This window comes from Piliocolobus tephrosceles, chromosome 12 (assembly GCF_002776525.5).
Source record: "Piliocolobus tephrosceles isolate RC106 chromosome 12, ASM277652v3, whole genome shotgun sequence".
In the NCBI taxonomy this organism is placed as follows: Eukaryota; Metazoa; Chordata; class Mammalia; order Primates; family Cercopithecidae; genus Piliocolobus; species Piliocolobus tephrosceles.
Genome location: NC_045445.1, coordinates 30661879 through 30683656, shown reverse-complemented (window position 1 = coordinate 30683656; position 21778 = coordinate 30661879). Strand labels below are relative to the sequence as shown.

The window sequence follows — 21778 nt, the reverse complement described above, 5'->3', positions numbered from 1 at the left end:
TAGCCTTCTGAAATTAGATCTTTGTATAATGTGCTTTGTACTCAAAAGTAGTTTTAAACTTTTTGCAGACAATATTTAAAATCTTAAAAATATATCTAAATTGATAGGATGGGTGCTGGGTGCAGCGGCTCCCACCTGTAATCCCAGCACTTTGGGAGGCTGAGGCAGATGAATCACCTGAGGTCAAGAGTTCGAGACCAGCTTGGCCAACATGATGAAACCCCATCTCTACTAAAACTACAAAAAATTAACCAGGCACGATGGTGCGTGCCTGTAATCTCAGCTACTGGGGAGACTGAGGCAGGAGAATTGCTTGAACCTGGGAGGCTGAGGTTACAGTGAGCTGAGATCGTGCCACTGCACTCCAGCCTGGGCAACAAGAATGACACTCCGTCTCAAAAATAATTAATAAATAAATAAATAAATAAACAGACAGGATGAACTGAGGTGGCCAAGAAGAGTGACACTCCGTCTCAAAAATAAAAAATAAATAAATAAATAAACTGACAGGATGAACTGAGGTGGCCAAGGCATCAGTAATAGGTGGAAAGAACCCTGGACTAAAATGGGAGACTAGAGTTCCCCCAATGACTCTACCCTGAAGTCATTCGTTCTCCCTGGGCCTCAGCTTCTTGTTTGTAAAATGAAGGGATTAGATTAGATATCTTATAACTTCCTTCTAGCTCCATCAGGCTATGCCTCTTGTGAATATTCATATATTGAATTGAAATAAAGCCAATTTATTTTAAATTTATGATTAATTTAACTTTTCAAATGGAAATGATTGCCTCTACCAAAAATAATTCTAACTTACAATTCCTATTTCTGTTACAGGTAAGAACTACTGAGAAAACACCATCACTAACTAGAAGAATTGGTAAATATGCTTGTTAAATTAACTATCTTTTTAATTTAACTGCCGATTTATCATACTTGTTATTTATGGGGTGGAAAGATAAGCATGTTCTTCCAAGGTCACCATGATATATTTATTTGAGATGACGTTACTATAAATTTGAGAATTTAGGCGGCTGGGCGTGGTGGCTCATGCCTGTAATCCCAACACTTTGGGAGGCCGAGGTAGGCGAATCACAACGTCAGGAGATCAAGACCATCCTGGCTAACATGGTGAAACTCCGTCTCTACTAAAAATTAAAAAAAAAAATTAGCTGGATGTGGTGGCGCACACCTGTAGTCCCAGGTACTTGGGAGGCTGAGGCAGGAGAATTGCTTGAACCCGGGAGGTGGAGGTTGCAGTGAGCCAAGATCGTGCCACTGCACTCAAGCCTGGCAACAGAGCGAGATTCCGTCTCAAAAAACAAAAACAAAAGCAAAAAATAATTTAATGAAGTACTTATAAATTGCAGTCAGAGGCTGGGTGCAGTGGCTGACACCTGTAATCCCAGCACTTTGGGAGGCCGAGGAATTCAAGACCATCCTAGCCAACATGGCGAAACCCTAAAAATACAAAAATTAGCCGGGCGTGATAGTGTGCCCCTGTAGTCCCAGCTACTCGAAAGGCTGAGGCAGGATAATGGCTTGAAACTGGGCGGTGGAGGTTGTAGTCAGCTGAGATCATGCCAGTACACTCTAGCCTGGGCAACAGGGCAAGACTCCATCTCAACATCTCAAAAAGAAAAGGAAAAAAAAAAATCAGTCAGACGTGTCTGTATTAAAAATGTTAGTAGGCCATCAGATAGTTTTTCCAAGTTCAGGAGGAACACTGATAGGCTACCTTATTGCCATTTTTGCTAAAATCACAAGAGAAAGGGTGAAGTGTCTTTTTGTACCTAGGGTTCCTTAAGTAAGCCAGAATTATTTCACTTTTCTACTGGTGTGCCATTACCATGATAAGCCCTAACCCACCTGCTTCTTTATCCCATACTGTCATTGTACCTTCCCCAGCTTCTTCACAGAGGTGTAAGATTTGCTTTGTTTACCTCCTGTTACCTCATGGAGAAGTAGAGGTTTTAAAACTCAAAAAGTGGGCAGAGAAAGATATTATGCTAAGCAAGGAAGATAATTGTTATCCCCACTTTTCAGATGAAGAAACAGAGTCGGAGAGGTTAAATGACTTGCGCACAGTCACATTACAAATCATTAGTGGAACTAGGACAGCAAGCAAGGTCTTCTGAATCCTACATCACACTGCAGATCTCATTTTCAACTTCGGCATCATATTTCAAAAGTAGTAGAAAGTTTAATTTAGAGTATGTCTAGTGATTCCCCACTTCCTAAATTGGTAGCATCATCTATTTAGTATGTTAAGAATTACAAGGGGCTGGGTGCGGTGGCTCACGCCTGTAATCCCAGCACTTTGGGAGGCTGAGGCAGGTGGATCACCTGAGGTCAGGAGTTTGAGACCAGACTGACCAACATAGCAAAACTCCATCTCTACTAAAACTACAAAGTTAGCCGGGCTTGGTGGTGCATGCCTGTACTTGGGAGGCTGAAGCAGGAGAATCACTTGAATCCAGGAGGCGGTGGTTGCAGTTAGCCGAGATCGCACCATTGCACTCCAGCCTGGGCAACAAGAGCGAAAACTCCGTCTCAAAAAAAAGGAATAGAATTATAAGGCAAGATAGTAATGTATAGGTATTCATAATTATTCTTGAGAGGGAGAGCTAGTTTAATATTATTTGATATGGGTTTTGTAATGGGCATAAACAATACAACCTAAGAAATCATTTAGTCTAGCCTATATTGTTAAAGTTACTAAGAAACAAAGATACTATAGCACTTTCCTTTTTTTTTTTTTTTTTTTTTGAGACGTAGTCTCACTGTATTGCCTGGACTAGAGTGCAGTGGCTATTCATAGGCATGATCATAGCTCACTGCAGCCTCAAACTCCTGGGCTCAAGTCATCCTCCTGTCTCAGCCTCCTGAGTAGCTAGAACTACAGATGTGTGCCACCACATCCAGCTTCTATAACATTTCTGGGTAATATTCTATGGTATTTAATCATTGCTACGATGCATATTAATCTTTTTATGACTGATGAGACTCTGGTTTAGGGTTAACGTTTTAAAATTGAAATATAATTCACATATAAATTTCATCCTATAAAGTGTACAATTTAGGGTTTTTTTAGTATATTCACAAGGTTGGGCAACCATTACTACTCTTTTTGTTATATATAAAAAATAAATTCAGCTGGGTGTGGTGGCTCACGCTTGTAATCCCAGCACTTTGGGAGGCCGAGGTGGGCAGATCACTTGAGGTCAGGAGTTCAAGACCAGCCTAGCCAACATGGTGAATCCCCATCTGTACTAAAAATACAAAAATTGCCAGGTGTGGTGGCTCACGCCTATAATCCCAGCACTTTGGGAGGCTGAGGCGGGTGGATCACCTGAGGTCTGGAGTTTGAGAACAGCCTGGCCAACATGGTGAAACTCCATCTCTACTAAAAATACAAAATTAGCTGAGCATGGTGCTGCACACCTGTAATCCCAGCTACTCAGGAGTCTGAGGCAGGAGAATTGCTTGAACCTGGGAGGCAGAGGGTTGCAGTGAGCCAAGACCACGCCATTGCACTCCAGCCTGGGCAAAAAGGAGCAAAACTCTGCCTCGAAAAAAAGAAAAACACAAAAGTTACTGGGGCGTGGTGGCACACACCTGTAGTCCCACCTACTCGGGAGGCTGAGGCATAAAAATTGCTTGAACCTGGGAGGCGGAGGTTTCTGTGAGCTGAGATCGTGCTACTGCACTCCAGCCTGGGTGATGGACCGAGATTCTATCTCAAAAATAAGTAAATAAATAAATAAAACATAAATTCAGCTCCATGACTGCTCCTGCAGAGCAGGGCTCCTCCCTACGCAGTGAGTGGCATTACTACCATTTAATTGTAGAACACTGTCATTACCCCAACAAGAAACTCCATACTCACCCATCAACAGTCATTCTCCATTGCCCACCCTACCCCTAGGCCAAGGCAACCAGTAATCTACTTTCTGTCTCTATGGTTTTGCCTATTCTGGACATTTAATATAAATGGAATAATGTGATATATGTCTTCAAGGTGCATCCATGTTGTAGTATATATGAGTATTTCATTCTTTTTTATTGTAGAAAAAGAGTCCATTATATAAATAATACCACATTTTGTTTATCCATTTCTCTGTTGACATTTGGCTTGTTTCTACTTTTTGACTATTATGAATGATGGTTCTACGAACATTTGTGTATAAAAGTTTTTGTATAAACATGTTGTATACCCAATTCTCTTGGGTATATATCCAGGGATGGAATTGCTGGGTCATGTGGTTATTCTATATTTAACCTTTTGATAAACTACCAGACAGATTTCCAAAGTGACTGCACCCTTTGACATTCCTACCAGCAGTGTATGAGGATTTCATTTTCTCTACATTCATTATCTGTCTTATTTATCACAGCCATTCTAGTGGATGTGACATGGTATCTCATTGTGGTTTTGTTTTGCATTTCCCTGATGATTAATGATATTGAACATCTTTTCATGTGCTTATTGGCCATTTGTAAATCTTTGTAGAAATGTCTGTTCATCTCCTTTGACTTTTTTTTTTTTTTTTTTTTTTTTTTTGAGATGGAGTCTTTCTCTGTTGCCTAGGCTGGAGTGCAGTGGTACGATCTCGGCTTACTGCAACCTCTGCCTCCTGGGTTCAAGCGATCCTCCTGCCTCAGCCTCCCTAGTAGCTGGGATTACAGGTGCTCACCACCACACCAGGCTAATTTTTGCATTTTTAGTAGGGATGGGGTTTTGCCATGTTAGCCAGGCTGGTCTTGAACTCCTGACCTCAGGTGATCCACCCACCTTGGCCTCCCAAAGTGCTGGGATTACAGGTGTGAGCCACCATGCCTGGCCCATTTTTTATTTTATTTTTTCTTTTTTTTTTTGAGACAGGGTGTTGCTCAGTCACCCAGGCTGGAGTACAGTAGTACAGTCACGCTCACTGTGGCCTCGATTTCCCTGGCTCAAGCAATTCTGCTGCCTCAGTCTTCTGCGTAGCTGGGACTACGGGTGTGCGCCACCACACCCAGTTAATTTTTGTATTTTTTATAGAGAGAAGGTTTCGCCATTGTTGCCCTGCCTGGTCTCAAACTCCTGGAATTAAACAATCTGCCTCCCTTGGCCTCCCAAAGTGCTGGGATTACAGGTGTGATCCACTGTGCCCAGCCTTGATCATTTTTTATTTGGGTTGTCCTTCTTTTTCTACTGAACAGTCTAGGGGGATGGGTTATCTTTTTGTTATTGAGTTAAAAGAGATCATTATATATTACAGTTCTTTTTTTTGGCCTCTTTTACTTTCTAAATGAAGATTATAGTTATTTATATATATAAGTCCCTGTCAGATTTATGATTTGCAAGTATTTTCTCCCATTCTGTGGGTTTCCTTTTTTTTTTTTTTTTTCCCAAGATGGAGTCTTGCTCTGTTGCCCAGTCTGGAGTGCAGTGGTGCAATCTCTGTTCACTGCAACCTCCGCCTCCTGGGCTCAAGCAATTCTGCCTCAGCCTCCCGAGTAGCTGGGATTACAGGTGTGCACCACCACGGCTGGCTAATTTTTGTTGTTGTTTTTTTAGTGGAGATGGGGTTTCACCATGTTGGCCAGGCTGGTCTCAAACTCCTGACCTCATGATCCACCCACCTCAGCCTCCCAAAGTGCTGGAATTACAGGCGTGAGCCACTGCACCTGGCCACCTTTTTCACTTTCTTGTTGGCGTTCTTTGAAGCATAAACGTCTTTTTTTTTTTTTTTTTTTTGAGACGGAGTTTTGCTCTTGTTGTACGGGCTAGAGTGCAATGGCACAATCTTGGCTTACCGCAACCTCTGCCTCCTAGGTTCAAGCAATTCTCCTGCCTCAGCCTTCTGAGTAGCTGGGATTACAGGCGTGCACCACCACGCCTGGCTAATTTTGTATTTTTAGTAGAGACAGGATTTCTCCATGTTGAGGCTGATCTCGAACTCCTGACCGCAGGTGATCCACCTGCCTCGGCCTTCCAAAGTGTTGGGATTACAGGCGTGAGCTGCTACGCCCGGCCAAATGTTTTTAATTTTTATGAAATCCAATTTATCCGTTTTTTTGTGTGTGTTGCTCATGCTTTTAATGTCATATTTAAAAAACCATTGCCTAATCCAGGGTCACCAAGGTTTATACCTATGTTTTCTTCTAAGAGTTTTATGGTGTTATATCTTACATTCTGGTCTTTGATCCATTTTGAGTTAATTTTTGTATATGGTATGAGGTAGGGGTCCATGTCCTTCCTTTTTGTTTTTAGCAAGTTGAGTTTGAGATACCTGCAGGACATTGAAGTAGGAGGATAATAAAACCTGTATAAATGAGCGTAAGATGGTGCTGGTAGGGGAAGTGTCTGGAAAGACCTTTTTTTTTTTCTTTTGAGACGGAGTCTCGCTCTATCACCTAGGCTGGAGTGCAGTGGCACGATCTTGGCTCACTGCAACCTCCGCCTCCCAGGTTCAAGCGATTCTCCTGCATCAGCCTCCCGAGCAGCTGGGACTACAGGCACATGCTACTGCACCCAGCTAATTTTTGTATTTTTAGTAGAGACAGGGGTTTTTTTTGCCATGTTGGCCAGGCTGATCTTGAACTCCTGATCTCAGATGATCCACCCACCTCGGCCTCCCAAGGTGCTGGGGTTACAGGCGTGAGCCACTGCGCCTGGCTGGAAAGACCATTTTTAAGAAGGGTCGATGAGGGATTGGAAGGGAACCACCAACATCTCATTAGATGGGCACAAGTAAAGGAGTAACAAAACAAACTGAAAATAAAAACAAGTCAAAGATAGAAGCAGGAAAGAGCAATGTATAGTTGCCCTCTGGACATTTCTACCTAGAATGCATCTTTAAAAACCACTCAGACTGAATCCAATCCTGCATTTTTTTTTCTCCTGTATTGGTTAATAGTACCACAGTTCACAAGGTTGCCCACTAATTTATGTGTTCCTAAGCTCTTTGCTCTCTGTAATCCTTTTACATTTAATTAATCATCAAATTTGATGGATTCTACCTTTTTAATGTTGCTTCAGACTTTCCCACTTACTCTGCTGTAGTTCAGGCCCTTCCTTGTTTTTCATCTGGACAATTGTAGTAGTCTCCTAACTGGTCTTTTGTCTGTATTATAACCTCCCAACAGAGGTTTTCTTTTTTTTTTTCTTTCTTTTTTTTTTTTTTTTTAGACGGAGTCTTGCTCGATCGCCCAGGCTAGAGTGCACCATCTCGGTTCACTGCAACCTCTGCCTCCCAGGTTCACGCCGTTCTCCTGCCTCAGCCTTCCGAGTAGCCGGGACTACAGGCGCCCACCACTATGCTTGGCTAATTTTTTTTGTATTTTTAGTAGAGACGGGGTTTCACTGTGTTAGAATGGTCTCGATCTCCTGACCTTGTGTGAACCGCCCGCCTCGGCCTCCCAAAGTGCTGGGATTACAAGTGTGAGCCACCATGCCTGGCCCAGAGTTTTTTTTTTTTATCAAAACACACATCTTAAGTTACTTTCCTACCGTAAAAATATATTTTGTTATTTACTATATATGTTCTTTATACTGGAATCTCTATATCTCTTCCTTTCCAGCCTCCTCTATTTATTTACTTATTTATTTAGATAGCATCTCGCTCTGTCGCCAAGGCTGGAGTGCCGTGGTGCAGTCTTGGCTCACTGCAGCCTTCGCCTCGGGCTCACAGTATCTTCCAGTCTTAGCCTCCAGAGTAGCTGGGACCACAGGCGTGTGCTGCCACACCCAGCTGATTTTTGTATTTTTTGCAGAGACAGGGTTTTGAACTTCTAGGCTCAAGTGATCTGCCCATCTTAGCCTCCCAAAATGCTGGGACTACAGATGTGAGCCACCATGCCCAGTCTTATGTTTTATTTTTATTTTTTAATAGAGACAGGGTCACACTTTGTTGACCAGGGTGGTTTCAAACAGCAGGCCTCAAAGAATCCCCCTGTCTTGGCCTCCCCAAAGTGCTGGGATTACAGGTATGAGCCACTGCACCCAGCCTCCTCTCTTTCAAAAAAACATTTATTGAGCTATAATATACATGTAGTAGCCAGGTGTGGTGGCTCACGCCTGTAATTCCAGCACTTTGGGCGGTCAAGGAGGGTAGATCACAAGGTCAGGAATTTGAGACCAGCCTGGCCAATATGGTGAAACCCCATCTATACTAAAAATACAAAAAAGCCGGGTGTGGTGGTGCATGTCTGTGATCCCAGCTGCTCGAGAGGCTGAGGCAGGAGAATTGCTTGAACCTGGGAGGCAGAGGGTGCAGTGAGCCGAGATCACACCATTACACTCTGGCCTGGGTGACAGAGCGAGACTCTGTCTCAAAAAAAAAATATATATAGATATATGTATGTGTGTGTGTATACACACACACATATAAAGTGCTTAAAGTACCCTAATCATAAGTTTTCTACTTGATGAATTTTAACATATGTATGTTAAAATATATATTAAATAAAATATGTGTTAAATATTAAAATGTATCTGTTAAAAAAATATATATTTATCTGTGTAACTATCCCCCAGATTAAGACATAGAACATTTCCACAACCCTAGAAAGCTCTTTCTTGCTCCTTCCCCATCAGTACGCACCCCCAAGTTACATTCTGGCTTCTATTACCATAGATTAATTTTGTTTATTACCATAGATTAGTTTTGAAGTTCTTATAGATGGACTCATGCAGTAGGTACTCTTGTGTCATAATGATGAATTATGATTCTGGTTTGCTTGTTGTATCTATGAGATTCATCCATATTGTCTGTGGCAATAGTTTTTTTTCTTGCTGTGTAGCTTATGAATATACCACACAATCTATTCACCTGATGATGGACATTTGAGTTGTTTCCAGTTTGGGGCTATTATAAATAACACTGCTATGAATATTCTTGTGCATATCTTTGGCAGAGATATACACTCATTTTTAATACCCAAGAGTGGAATTGATGAGTCAGAGGGTATAAGTGTCCTCTCTTAGCACTTCCCTACACATGCTGTGTTCCTACTTTGAGTATCATAAAAACAGGTTTCCATTGACTTTCTTACTTTATCCAGTCCTACCCGCTCTACTACAGAAATGAAGTTTGAGAGCTAGGAAATTGACACGTTCAAGGTTATAGACTGGGATTTCCCTTATTTCCCATCATTTTCCCCAAATAATTGCTAGTGACTCAGTAACAACATCCACTCTTTAAGTACCTTAGGTTAATTGTTAAAGAGCACAGCTAGATTCAAAAAAGTTCAGATTTTTGAAGCACTTAACCTTTTTCTTGCCTGTTTTACCTTGCATTGTTTCAAACACTACAAAATACATACTCATTGCATTTACAATTAATTGTAAGATTCTGAAAGTGATTTTTCAGTGCCTGAATACTTCAAAAAATCTTCCCAAAGCAGCTTTGCTTTGCTGGTTTGTTTTTGTTCTTTTGCTTGCTGCTGAATTTTTTCATTTTAACTGTATTTTGCTATTGAGTTGTGATAATGAAAATAATTGTTTAAATTCTATGTTCTTTTTCCTCACCAATTTTTATTTCAGATGATACCATCTTCCAAAATCCTATGGTACAGGAAGCTATACGAATGGGGTTCAGTTTCAAGGACATTAAGAAAATAATGGAGGAAAAAATTCAGATATCTGGGAGCAACTATAAATCACTTGAGGTTCTGGTTGCAGATCTAGTGAATGCTCAGAAAGACAGTACGCAAGATGAGTCAAGTCAGACTTCATTACAGAAAGGTATGCATTGCTGTTTTTAAAAAGCAAGAAAGGGCCGGATGTGGTGGCTCACACCTGTAATCCCAGCACTTTGGGAGGCTGGGGATAGGGACATTTTTTAAACATAACCTTAATGCTGTGTGTTAGTCTGCTCAAGCTGCTATAATTAAATTCCATTGACTAGGTGTCTTAAACAACAGACTTATTTCTGACAGTTTTGGAGGCTCCAAAATCAAGGTGCTGGCTGATTTCGTTATTGATGAGGGCCCTCTTCCTGCCTTGCAGATGGCTGCCTTCTCACTGTGTCCTCACATGGCATGGGTTGGGGGTGGGTGGGACAAGATGGAGCAAGTATTCTGGTCTCTTTTCCTCTACTTTTAGGGGCACTAATCCCATCATGGGGGTCTCATCTTCATGACCTCATGTGGAAAGACAGATAAATGAATATGGGTTATTTGATTTTTATATTATATACAGTAATATATATAAACTTCCCAAAGGCCTCATTTCCAAATATCATTACATTAATCATGGAAAAAAGATTAAAAATATGAATTCTACCAGCCTGGGCAACATAATGAAACTGTCTCTACAAAAAATACAAAAATTAGCCGGGCATGGTGGTGTGTGCCAGTAGTCCCAGCTACCTGGGAAGCTGAGTGGGGAAGATCACCTGAGCCAGGGAGATCAAGGCTGCAGTGAGCCATGATCATGCCACTGCACTTCAGCCTGGGCAACTGAGCGAGATCTTGTCTCAAAATATATATATCTCCTTTAAGGATGATGGACACTATAGTGCTTGCCAACAACATTGAAGGTTAAAGAAGAGGTTTCAAACTGAGTACACTTTTGGGTACTATACCTGTAATAGTTCTCTAAGCTCTTGACCATCCTCCCTCCAAAAAGATGAGAATTCTCCTACTGCTAAAAAACTTAAAATGTTTACTTATTTTTGACATATTTAAAATCCTTGTGATCTTTAAGATATTTCAAGTGCTTTTGAAACATTATTCAGATAATTACATAAGTTATGAAACAGTATGAACATTAATGATATTTAAAATTATATTCATTGATATAAGAATCAGTGGAAAGCTTCCAGTTTTTCCCTTATAGATGCATTCATTTAAAACTTACACAGGCTCCACTTATCTTGGTGGTGGTAAAATAAACCCTTTACTTGGTCATCTTTCTTTCTTTTTTTTATTTTTTTTAAGACGGAGTCTCACTCTGTCGCCCAGGCTGGAGTGCAATGGCACGATCTTGGCTCACTGCAACCTCCGCCTCCCTGGCTCAAGCAATTCTCCTGCCTCACCCTTCCGAGTAGCTGGAATTACAGGCATGTGCCACCACGCCCGGCTAATTTTTTGTATCTTTAGTAAAGGCGGGGTTTCGCCAAGTTGGCCAGACTAGAATTTTTCTACTATAACAGAAATACAAGCAATTGTGTCATTTTTTTCCTGCATCTTAAACACGCGCTTAATTAAGTTTGGCCATAAGTTATTAGTTTTCAAACCTTAATGTATCTGCAGCAGAAGGATTTAGCAGGTTGTAATAGGAAGAGATCAAGGGACTGTGCATTAGGGAGAGTGTCTTTTCTCTATCTAACAGGAGTCAGTGGGCGCTCATATTATCACTGAGACTACAAACTAGGATGGTGTGGGAAGGAGAGCCTAAGGGTTGGAATTCATTTGAACTCTCCTCAGTCTCGCTATAATTGAGAGGCAAGTAATTGATACAGGCTCTCTACTCATGCTGGGACTGCTGCCTGTTTGTCTTCCCAAAAGCTGATGAGGAAAGACTGGCACTAAGAATCTTTTAATTTTATATAAAATAAGGATGGGGCTAACTGAAGTGAAGCAGGTGAAGGTTATTAGAGAAGATATAACATTGTCACTTACTGAGAAATCCTAGATTTAGTGCTGTCTTTTTTTCCCAATGGCTGTGTAACAGAGAATGCCCTAGTAAAATATCTTGTAAAAATAGTACCAATTCAGTATCTTTTTTTCTTCCTTTGAAAAAATTATGTAGTGTAAAATAAAGCCCTTTATTTATTATACATACCAAAGTACTTATTTTAATCTTTATATATATTACTGTATATAATATAAAAATCAAAGGCCGGGCGCGGTGGCTCAAGCCTGTAATCCCAGCACTTTGGGAGGCCGAGACGGGCGGATCACGAGGTCAGGAGATCGAGACCATCCTGGCTAACAAGGTGAAACCCCGTCTCTACTAAAAATACAAAAACTAGCCGGGCGAGGTGGCGGGCGCCTGTCGTCCCAGCTACTCGGGAGGCTGAGGCAGGAGAATGGCGTAAACCCGGGAGACGGAGCTTGCAGTGAGCTGAGATCCGGCCACTGCACTCCAGTCCGGGCGACAGAGCGAGACTCCGCCTCAAAAAAAAAAAAAAAAAAAAAAAAATCAAATAACCCATATTCATTTATCTGTCTTTCCACATGAATCTGCTCTAATAGTAAAATGAATAACATCAGTTTATTCTAGAAGAGGCTTTAAATAATTACAAATATTAGCAAATAACATCAAAAGTTATCTAGCCTTTATTGCTCATCTGCCAGTAACCTTCTGACCTAGAAGAGGGCTTTGTGGGGAGGAGAAGGGGAAAGGCGCTGTAGGGAAGTATGTAGAATCCAGTAGTTACCTTTAAGCCAAGAGGGAAGTAATTGCCAATGGTAAACTACTGGCCTGAGGGGAAAAGATCTATGCCCAGAATATCACCGTCTCAAGTTAGTGGCTTTATACAAGGATGAAATAATATAGAAAAAAAATGAGATGATATGGTATCACAAACAATCAGAACCAAAGGAACCTTAAAGATTATTTTACAACCTTTTTTTTTTTTGAGATGGAGTTTCACTCTTGTTGCCCAGGCCGGAATGCAGTGGTGCAATCTCAGCTCACCGCAACCTCCACCTCCCAGGTTCAAGCAATTCTCCTGCCTCAGCCTCCCGAGTAGCTGGGATTATAGGCATGTGCCACCACGGCCTGCTAATTTTGTGTTTTTAGTAGAGATGGGGTTTATCCATGTTGGTGGACTAGTCTCCAACTTCCAACCTCAGGTGATCCTCCCGCCTCAGCCTCCTAAAGTGCTGGGATTACAGGCATGAACCACCGCACCCAGCCCATTTTATAACTTTTATGAACTTACTGGGGAACCTGAAGTACAGATGGGCTATTGCCTAGGATCATGCCAATAGCTGGGAATAGGACTCAGATTTCCTGACTTCTGGTCCAGTGTTTTGGGGTTTGTTTCAGTTTTTTTTTTTTTTTTTTTTTAGATTTTTTAAAATTGTGATAAAATACACATACAATTTACTATCTTAACCATTTTTAGTGTATGGTTCCGTAGTGTTAAGTACATTTACATTGTTGCACGGTCAACCTCTAGAATTCTTCATCTTGCAAAACCGAAACTCTACATCCATTAAACAGCCAGGTGTGGTGGCACACGCCTGTAGTTCCAGCTGCTCGGGAGGCTGAGGCAAGAGGATTGCTTGAGACCAGAAGTTCAAGGCTGCAATGAGCCGTGATTGCACCATTACTCTCCAGCCTGGGACACAGAGCAAGACCCCATCTTTAAATAACAATAATAATAATAATAATAATAATAATAATAAAAACATGTTCATTAAACAACTCCCCATTCCCTCTCTTCCCAACCCCTGGCAACTACCATTCTACTTTTTGTCTCTATAAATTTGACTACTCTAGGTGTCAGTATTGTTGTTTTTTTTGTTTGTTTTTAACTCGTTGTAGCATTGCATCTAAAAGTAATGTGGAAATTACTTGTTCTCCTTTTGATTTTTTGGGCATGAAATACACACTTCATTCTGACTTTTTTTGGTGTCAATGCTTTCTTATAATATAAATCAGCCATTTCTTTACTTATATATTTTCCTCTGCCTTGAGTACCTTTTCACTGTCTGTATACCTAGTCCCATTCCCCACTCTATCCCCAGCTCCCTGAATCTACTTTGTGAACTCATGTTTCAAGGTTCAGCTCAGAAGTCACTTCTTTCAAATTTTCTCCCACACCCACAGCAGAGTTAGGAGCTCCTTCTTATCTACTCCTGGTGCTGGTTGAGTTTTGTTTTGTTTTGTTTTGTTTTGTTTTGTTTTTTCTTGAGACAGGGTCTTGCTCTGTCGCCCAGGCTGGAGTGCAGTGGCATGATCTTGGCTCACTGCAACCTCCGTCTCTCAGCTTCAAGCGATTCTCCTGCCTCAGCCTCCCAAGTAGCCGGGATTACAGGCATGCATCACCACACCCAGCTAATTTTTTGTGTGTGTGTTTTTAGTAGAGACGGGGTTTCACCATGTTGGCCAGGCTGGTCTTGAACTCCTGACCTCAAATGATCTGCCCACTTCAGCCTCCCAAAGTGCTAGGATTACAGGTGTGAGCCACCACACCTGGCTGAGCTTTTTGCTTTTTACACTATTTTGAAACTGGTTTCTGCCCTGCCCATTAGACCAGGCTTCTTAAGGGTTAAGTGCTTTATCTTCTTATCTCTGATGCATTCCATGGTTGAGCCTATAGTTTTTATTGTACCCAAGAGGGTACTTTTTAAGAAGAAAGAGATTAAACAATCCTTTCCTTTACCCCCTAGCCAGAGAAACCTTTCTGAAACATAGATGTGATCACATCTGTCTCTAGTTTAAAATCCTTCACTGGCTCCCAGGGCCCTTGGAATCAAGTCCAAACTCCTTTATGTGGCTTGCCTAATCTTTCATGATCAGGCACCCTTTTGTAGCCTCATCTCATGCTATTTTCTCAAATTCTGTGCCCAAGCTTTGCCTGTGCACTTGTAGGCCATGTTCTCTCTCCTTGGAGCTTGCTTGTGCCATTTCCTTTGCCTAAAACACTTTTCTCCCATTGCCCTTATCCCCCAAGGCCACCTTCTCCTAGTAAACTCCTAATTCATTTTTTAGTACCCAGTTTTAGGTATAATTTCCTCCAGGAGGCCTTCGTTTATGCATGCATGCGCACACATGCACACACACCCTTCCTGTGCTCTTCATAACACATTGTAATTACCTTTGTCATCATACCATTTATACTTTCCTGTTTACTTGTCTATGAACTATTGGGGGCTTGGGGTTTATGTATTTGCTAATTGTATCCCTAGTAGAACCTAGTTAAGTGTCCAGTAGGTATTTCTTGAATAAACTATTGTTTTCCAAACATGTTTTCAGAATAGTGTTCAACAGGATATTAAAAGGATGCCATGAAAAAGGAAACCCATAGTTAAACAGGGGAATGTGTTGTACATTTCTAAGAGGGAATATAGACTATACTGTCCTATGTTGTACTGTACTGCCCTGTCATGGATGACAGTGGTTCTCAAATGCCGGTGTGCCCAACCCCAGAAATTTTAGGTTCTGTGAATGGAGCCCAGAAATCTGTTGTTTAAAAATGCCCCAGGTTATTCTCATGTGAGGCCGTATTTGGAAACTGCTGGTACATAATGATTATAAAGATGCTAAAATAAACAAATAGTTGTGGTTATAAAGATATAGTTAAAATATGTAATGCATTTGGAATAGTGCCTAGCACATACTATTTATGCAATATTACTGTTAACTGCTGCTGCTGTTGTCGTTATTGTTATATGTGACCATGAAACACATTTTTTTTGTGGCATATGTATTCACATTTCACAGAACTATTTTGGGAAAGGCTGAATTAAGCAAGTACTTCAGTGCCACCTATATGCTGATGACATCCAGATCTCTATCTCTAGCCCTGACTTCTCCTGACCTCAAGATTTCACTCTTCAGTTACCTACTGGTTATTTTTATATGGGTGTCCTGAAAACACCTAAAAAATATCTGAAGATCCCAAACCTGTACCTCCTTTTATATTTCTTATTGGCATCACCATATCCTTGTCAGCCAAGCTAGCAATCTTGAAATCAACTTTAGTTTGTCTTTCTTCTTCAGCCCTCATATCCAGTCAGTCACCCAGTCCTACTTGTCCCACTTCAGAGGTGTCCCTCAAATCCATCCCTCTATTTCTGGAATTAGTTGTGACCTTTCCGTATGCTGCTCCTTTTACCTAACCCTTGTTTTTCTGCCTGACAAATTACTGCCCATGCTTAAATGTCACTCCTCCACTTCCCTCCTCCCCCGATCCAGCCACTGCCAACCTGTGGAGCCTTCTCCAACTAGCCTGAGCAGAAGAACTTGTTTTCTCATCTTGTTCCAGAGCACTTTGTACATAACTTTATTAGCGTACTTAATCACTTTGTACTTTGTGCTTAACCTCCATAGCCTCATCTTACATCCTCTCCCACTAGCATGTGAGCTATTTAAGAGCAGATGCCATGTGTGAGTCATCCTCATATCTCCTGGCACTTGTTGGGTGCTTGGCACGTAGTAGGGGTTCAATAAATATTTTCAATGAATTTAAACAACTAAGAAAGTCTAAAACTAGCATAATTCTTTTCTCTTTTTGCAGAGATTAGTACTGAAGAGCAGCTAAGGCGCCTGCAAGAGGAGAAGCTTTGCAAAATCTGTATGGATAGAAATATTGCTATTGTTTTTGTTCCTTGTGGACATCTAGTCACTTGTAAACAATGTGCTGAAGCAGTTGACAAGTGTCCCATGTGCTACACAGTCATTACTTTCAAGCAAAAAATTTTTATGTCTTAATCTAACTCTGTAGTAGGCATGTTATGTTCTTCTTATTACCCTGATTGAATGTGTGATGTGAACTGACTTTTAAGTAATCAGGATTGAATTCCATTAGCATGTGCTACCAAGTAGAAAAAAAATGTACATGGCAGTGTTTTAGTTGGCAATATAATCTTTGAATTTCTGGGTTTTTCAGGGTATTAGCTGTATTATTTATCCAGTTTTTTTTACTGTTATTTAATTGAAACCCTAGACTAAGAAGCATCATATTATAACTGAACACAATGTGTATTCATCATATACTGACTTAATTTCTAAGTGTAAGTGAATTAATCATCTGGATTTTTTATTCTTTTCAGAGAGGCTTAACAAATGGAGCTTTCTGTATATAAATGTGGAGATTAGAGTTAATCTCCCCAATCACATAATTTGTTTTGTGTGAAAAAGGAATAATTGTTCCATGCTGGTGGAAAGATAGAGATTATTTTTAGAGGTTGGTTGTTGTGTTTTAGGATTCTGTCCATTTTCTTTTAAAATTATAAACACGTACTTGTGCGAATAATTTTTTAAAAGTGATTTGCCATTTTTGAAAGGGTATTTAATGATAGAGTACTATCAAGCCAAGATGTACTGACATGGAAAGATGTCAAAGATATATTAAGTGTAAAATGCAAGTGGCAAAACACTATGTATAGTCTGAGCCAATCAAAGTATGTATGTTTCTTATATGTATAGAACAAAAGATTTGGAAAGATATACACCAAACTGTTAAATGTGGTTTCTCTTTGGGGTGGGGGGTTGGGGAAGGGGCCCCAGAGGGGTTTTATAGGGGCCTTTCACTTTCTATTTTTTTCATTTTGTTCTGTTTGAATTTTTTATAAGTATGTATTACTTTTGTAATCAGAATTTTTAGAAAGTATTTTACTGATTTAAAGGCTTAGGCATGTTCAAACGCCTGCAAAAGTACTTATCACTCAGCTTTAGTTTTTCTAATCCAAGAAGGCAGGGCGGTTAACCTTTTTGGTGCCAATGTGAAATGTAAATGGTTTTATGTTTTTCCTGCTTTGTGGATGAAAAATATTTCTGAGTGGTAGGTTTTTGACAGGTAGACCATGTCTTCTTATCTTGTTTCAAAATAAGTATTTCTGATTTTGTAAAATGAAATATAAAATATGTCTCAGATCTTCCAATTAATTAGTAAGGATTCATCCTTAATCCTTGCTAGTTTAAGCCTGCCTAAGTCACTTTACTAAAAGATCTTTGTTAACTCAGTATTTTAAACATCTGTCAGCTTATGTAGGTAAAAGTAGAAGTATGTTTGTACACTGCTTGTAGTTATAGTGACAGCTTTCCCTGTTGAGATTCTCATATCATCTTGTATCTTAAAGTTTCATGTGAATTTTTACCGTTAGGATGATTAAGATGTATATAGGATGAAATGGTAAATCCTCTGCCTACATTTGTGTTCTTGACTAGTAATAGTAGTAGATACTTCTGAAATCAGTGTTCTCTCAAGATCCTTAAAACCTCTTGGAAATTATAAAAATATTGGCAAGAAAAGAATAGTTGTTTAAATATTTTTTAAAAAACATTTGAATAAGAATCAATAGGACATAAACTAGAAGTTTAAAAATGCTTCATAAGCCGGGCGCGGTGGCTCAAGCCTGTAATCCCAGCACTTTGGGAGGCCGAGACGGGCGGATCACAAGGTCAGGAGATCGAGACCATCCTGGCTAACACGGTGAAACCCCGTCTCTACTAAAAATACAAAAAAAAAAAAAAAAACTAGCCGGGCGAGGTGGCGGGCGCCTGTAGTCCCAGCTACTCAGGAGGCTGAGGCAGGAGAATGGCGTAAACCCGGGAGGCGGAGCTTGCAGTGAGCTGAGATCTGGCCTCTGCACTCCAGTCCGGGCGACAGAGCGAGACTCCGCCTCAAAAAAAAAAAAAAAAATGCTTCATAGGACGTCCAGGGTTTACATTATAAGATTCTCACAACAAACCTATTGTAGAGGTGAGTAAGGCATGTTACTACATAGAGAAAAGTTTGAGAGTAAAACTGTAAAAAATTATATTTTTGTTGTACTTTCTAAGAGAAAGAGTATTGTTACGTTCTCCTAACTTCTGTTGATTACTACTTTAAGTGATATTCATTTAAAACATTGCAAATTTATTTTATTTATTTAATTTTCTTTTTGAGATGGAGTCTTGCTTGTCACCCATGCTGGAGTGCAGTGGCATGATCTCTGCTCACTGCAACCTCCCCCTCCTGGGTTCAAGCGATTCTCCTGCCTCAGCTTCCTGAGTAGCTGGGATTACAGGCGAATGCCACCACACCCGACTAATTTTTGTATTTTTAGTAGAGACAGGGTTTCACCATGTTGGCCAGGCTGGTCTCAAACTCCTGACCTCAAGAGATCTGCCCGCCTTGCCCTCCCAAAGTGCTGGGATTACAGGCTTGAGCCACCACACCCAGCCAAAGCATTGCAAATTTAAATGAGAGTTTTAAAAATTAAATAATGACTACCCTGTTTCTGTTTTAGTATGTAAATCCTCAGTTCTTCACCTTTGCACTGTCTGCCACTTAGTCTGGTTATATAGTCATTCACATGAATTTGATCTGTATGGTCTAGACTTTAAGTTTAAATTTAAAGTGTTCTACAAGGGGAGAAAAGTGTTAAAATTTTTTAAATATGTTTTCCAGGACACTTCAGCTCCAAGTCAGGTAGGTAGTTCAGTCTAGTTGTTAGCCAAAGACTCAAGGACTGAATTGTTTTAACATAAGGCCTTTCCTGTTCTGGGAGCCACACTTCATTAAAATTATTCTTCTAAAGCTTGTATGTTCAGAGTTAAGCAAGACTTTTTTTCTTCCTCTCCATGAGTTGTGAAATTTAATGCACAATGCTGATGTGGCTAACAAGTTTATTTTTAAGAATTGTTTAGAAATGCTGTTGCTTCAGGTTCTTAAAATCACTCAGCACTCCAACTTCTAATCAAATTTTTGGAGACTTACCAGCATTTGTGTTTGAACTATAAAAAGCACTGGATCTTTTCCATCTAATTCTGCAAAAATTGATCATTTGCAAAGTCAAAACTATAGCCGTATCCAAATCTTTTCCCCCTCCCAAGAGTCCTCCGTGTCTACATGTAGACATTCCTTTTCTGTATAAAGTTCACTCTAGGATTTCAAGTCACCACTTATTTTACATATTAGTCATGCAAAGATTCAAGTTGTTTTATAATAAGTACTTATCTTTATTTGTAATAATTTAGTCTGTTGATCAAAAGCATTGTCTTAATTTTTGAGAAATGCTTTTAGCATTTACAAGCTAAATTCCAGTTAATTAATTAATGGCTTTATATTGCCTTTCCTGCTACATTTGGTTTTTTCCCCTATCCCTTTGATTATGTAGGTTAGAGTGGGTGTAGTGAGTGTATATAATGTGATTTGGCCCTGTGTATTATGATATTTTGTTATTTTTGTTGTTATGTTATTTGCATTTCAGTAGTTGTTTCTTCCGTTTCCATTTTAGTGGATAAAATTTGTATTTTGAACTATGAATGGAGACTACCACCCCAGCATTAGTTTCACATGATATACCCTTTAAACCTGAATCTTTGTTTTATTTCCTGATTACGCAGGTGTTGAATGGGGAAAGGGGCTAAGGAGGTGGGAGAAATGGGATAGTATATCATTGAGATATACTGTGGGATGTATATCGTTGCCATTAGAGAAATAAGAAAATGGGAAGCAATATTTGGCATAGTTCTTTTTAGACAAATCTACTTGTTAAAAAAAGGGGAGCAGTTTATTCATCTGTGAAAGGAGAATAATACCTATCTTACCAGGTTGCAAGAGCTCAAGGAGACCATGTATGTAAAGTTCCTGCTGTAAATATGAACTCCCATCCTAACACCCTTTTACCTCTCTGTGGGTTTGTCTTGACCTGGAAACTTGGGCTAAAACTTAGAAAAAATTTGTACATGATAACTCTTTCAGTGATGTTTACTCATATTTTTTGGTGTTTCTCATAGTTAAGATATAAATCGGCTGGGCGCGGTGGCTCACTCCTGTAATCCCAGCACTTTGGGAGGCCAAGGCGGGCGGATCACCTGAGGTCGGGAGGTTGAGACCAGCCTGACCAACATGGAGAAACCCCGTCTGTACTAAAAATACAGAATGAGCTGGGCGTGGTGGCTCATGCCCTTAATCCCAACTACTGGGGAGGCTGAGGCAGGAGAATCGCTTGAACCCAGGAGGCGGAGGTTGTGGTGAGCCAAGATGGCGCCATTGCACTCCAGCCTGGGCAACAAGAGCGAATCTCCATCTCAAAAAAAAAAAAAAAAAAAGATATAAATCACAATAAATAAATAGGTCAATACAAATGTTAGCCAGGCGTGGTGGCACATGCCTATAGTCTCAGCTACTCTGGAGGCAGAGGCAGGAGAATCACTTGAGCCCATGAGTTTGAGGCAGGAGTGAGCTATGATTGTGCCACTGTACTCCAGTCTAGGTGACAGAGTGAGACCCCATCTCTAAATAAATAGATCAAACCCCTAAAAATATTTAAATTCTTCTTAAAAAATTGAAAAGATTCTTCTCAAATGTAGTTGAACTTTCTAAGAGAAACAATTGGCTTTTTCCCACTTTAATAATCATTTTCAGTTTGACTCATACAGTTAACACAATGTGAATTTCTTCCTCAGCATAACAGATTATAGAATGACAGAGCTGGAAGTGACCTTAGAGAGTACCCAATTCTTCTCTTTCATTTTACAGGTGAGGCAATGGAGGCTCAAAGACGATGTAATTTTTGCAAAGGTTATAGCTAATTAGTATCAGAGCCCCGACTGGGACATAGTTTGAAGATGAAAAACTTCACCAAGCTACCTTTCTTCAAAGGTCCAAATGTTTATTTTTTTAACTATTCTTTCCACTATACCATAACTTTCACTACATATTAAATGACACTTTATAACTAGTATAATAGGACAATCATCAATGCATATATAGCCAGCCCTTCATATCTGCGGATTTTGCATGCATGGATTCAACCAAGGAGGAATTGAAAATACTGAAGGAAAAAATAAATAAATACAAAAATACAAAATAATACAAGGAAAAAGCCAAAATTGTTATACTGTTGCTAAACAGCAGTATAACAACTATTTACATAGCATTAAGTTTGGTGCAAAAATGCAAAAAAAGCAATTATTTTTAAACCAACCTAATATATTGTATTAGATATTAAAGTCATATAGAGATGACTTAAAGTATATGATGCCAGCCTGGGCAAACGGCAAAACCCTGTCTCTACAAAAAATACAAAAATCAGCTGGACATGGTGGTGTGTGCCTGTAGTCCCGGCTACTCCAGAGGCTGAGGTGGGAGTCGCTTGAGTCTGGGAGGCAGAGGCTGCA

At 40.1% G+C, this 21778-nt stretch overlaps 1 protein-coding gene across 1 annotated transcript; it reads left to right on the top strand.

The window, feature by feature from the left end:
* The first annotated feature begins 377 nt into the window (after positions 1-377).
* XIAP (X-linked inhibitor of apoptosis) lies at positions 378-16852 on the top strand. The gene is made up of 3 exons (XM_023198905.1): positions 378-877; positions 9530-9730; positions 16185-16852. The coding sequence occupies exons 1-3, from the start codon at positions 754-756 to the stop codon at positions 16376-16378; spliced, it is 519 nt and encodes a 172-aa protein (XP_023054673.1). The 5' UTR covers positions 378-753; the 3' UTR covers positions 16379-16852.
* The last annotated feature ends 4926 nt before the right edge of the window (positions 16853-21778 follow it).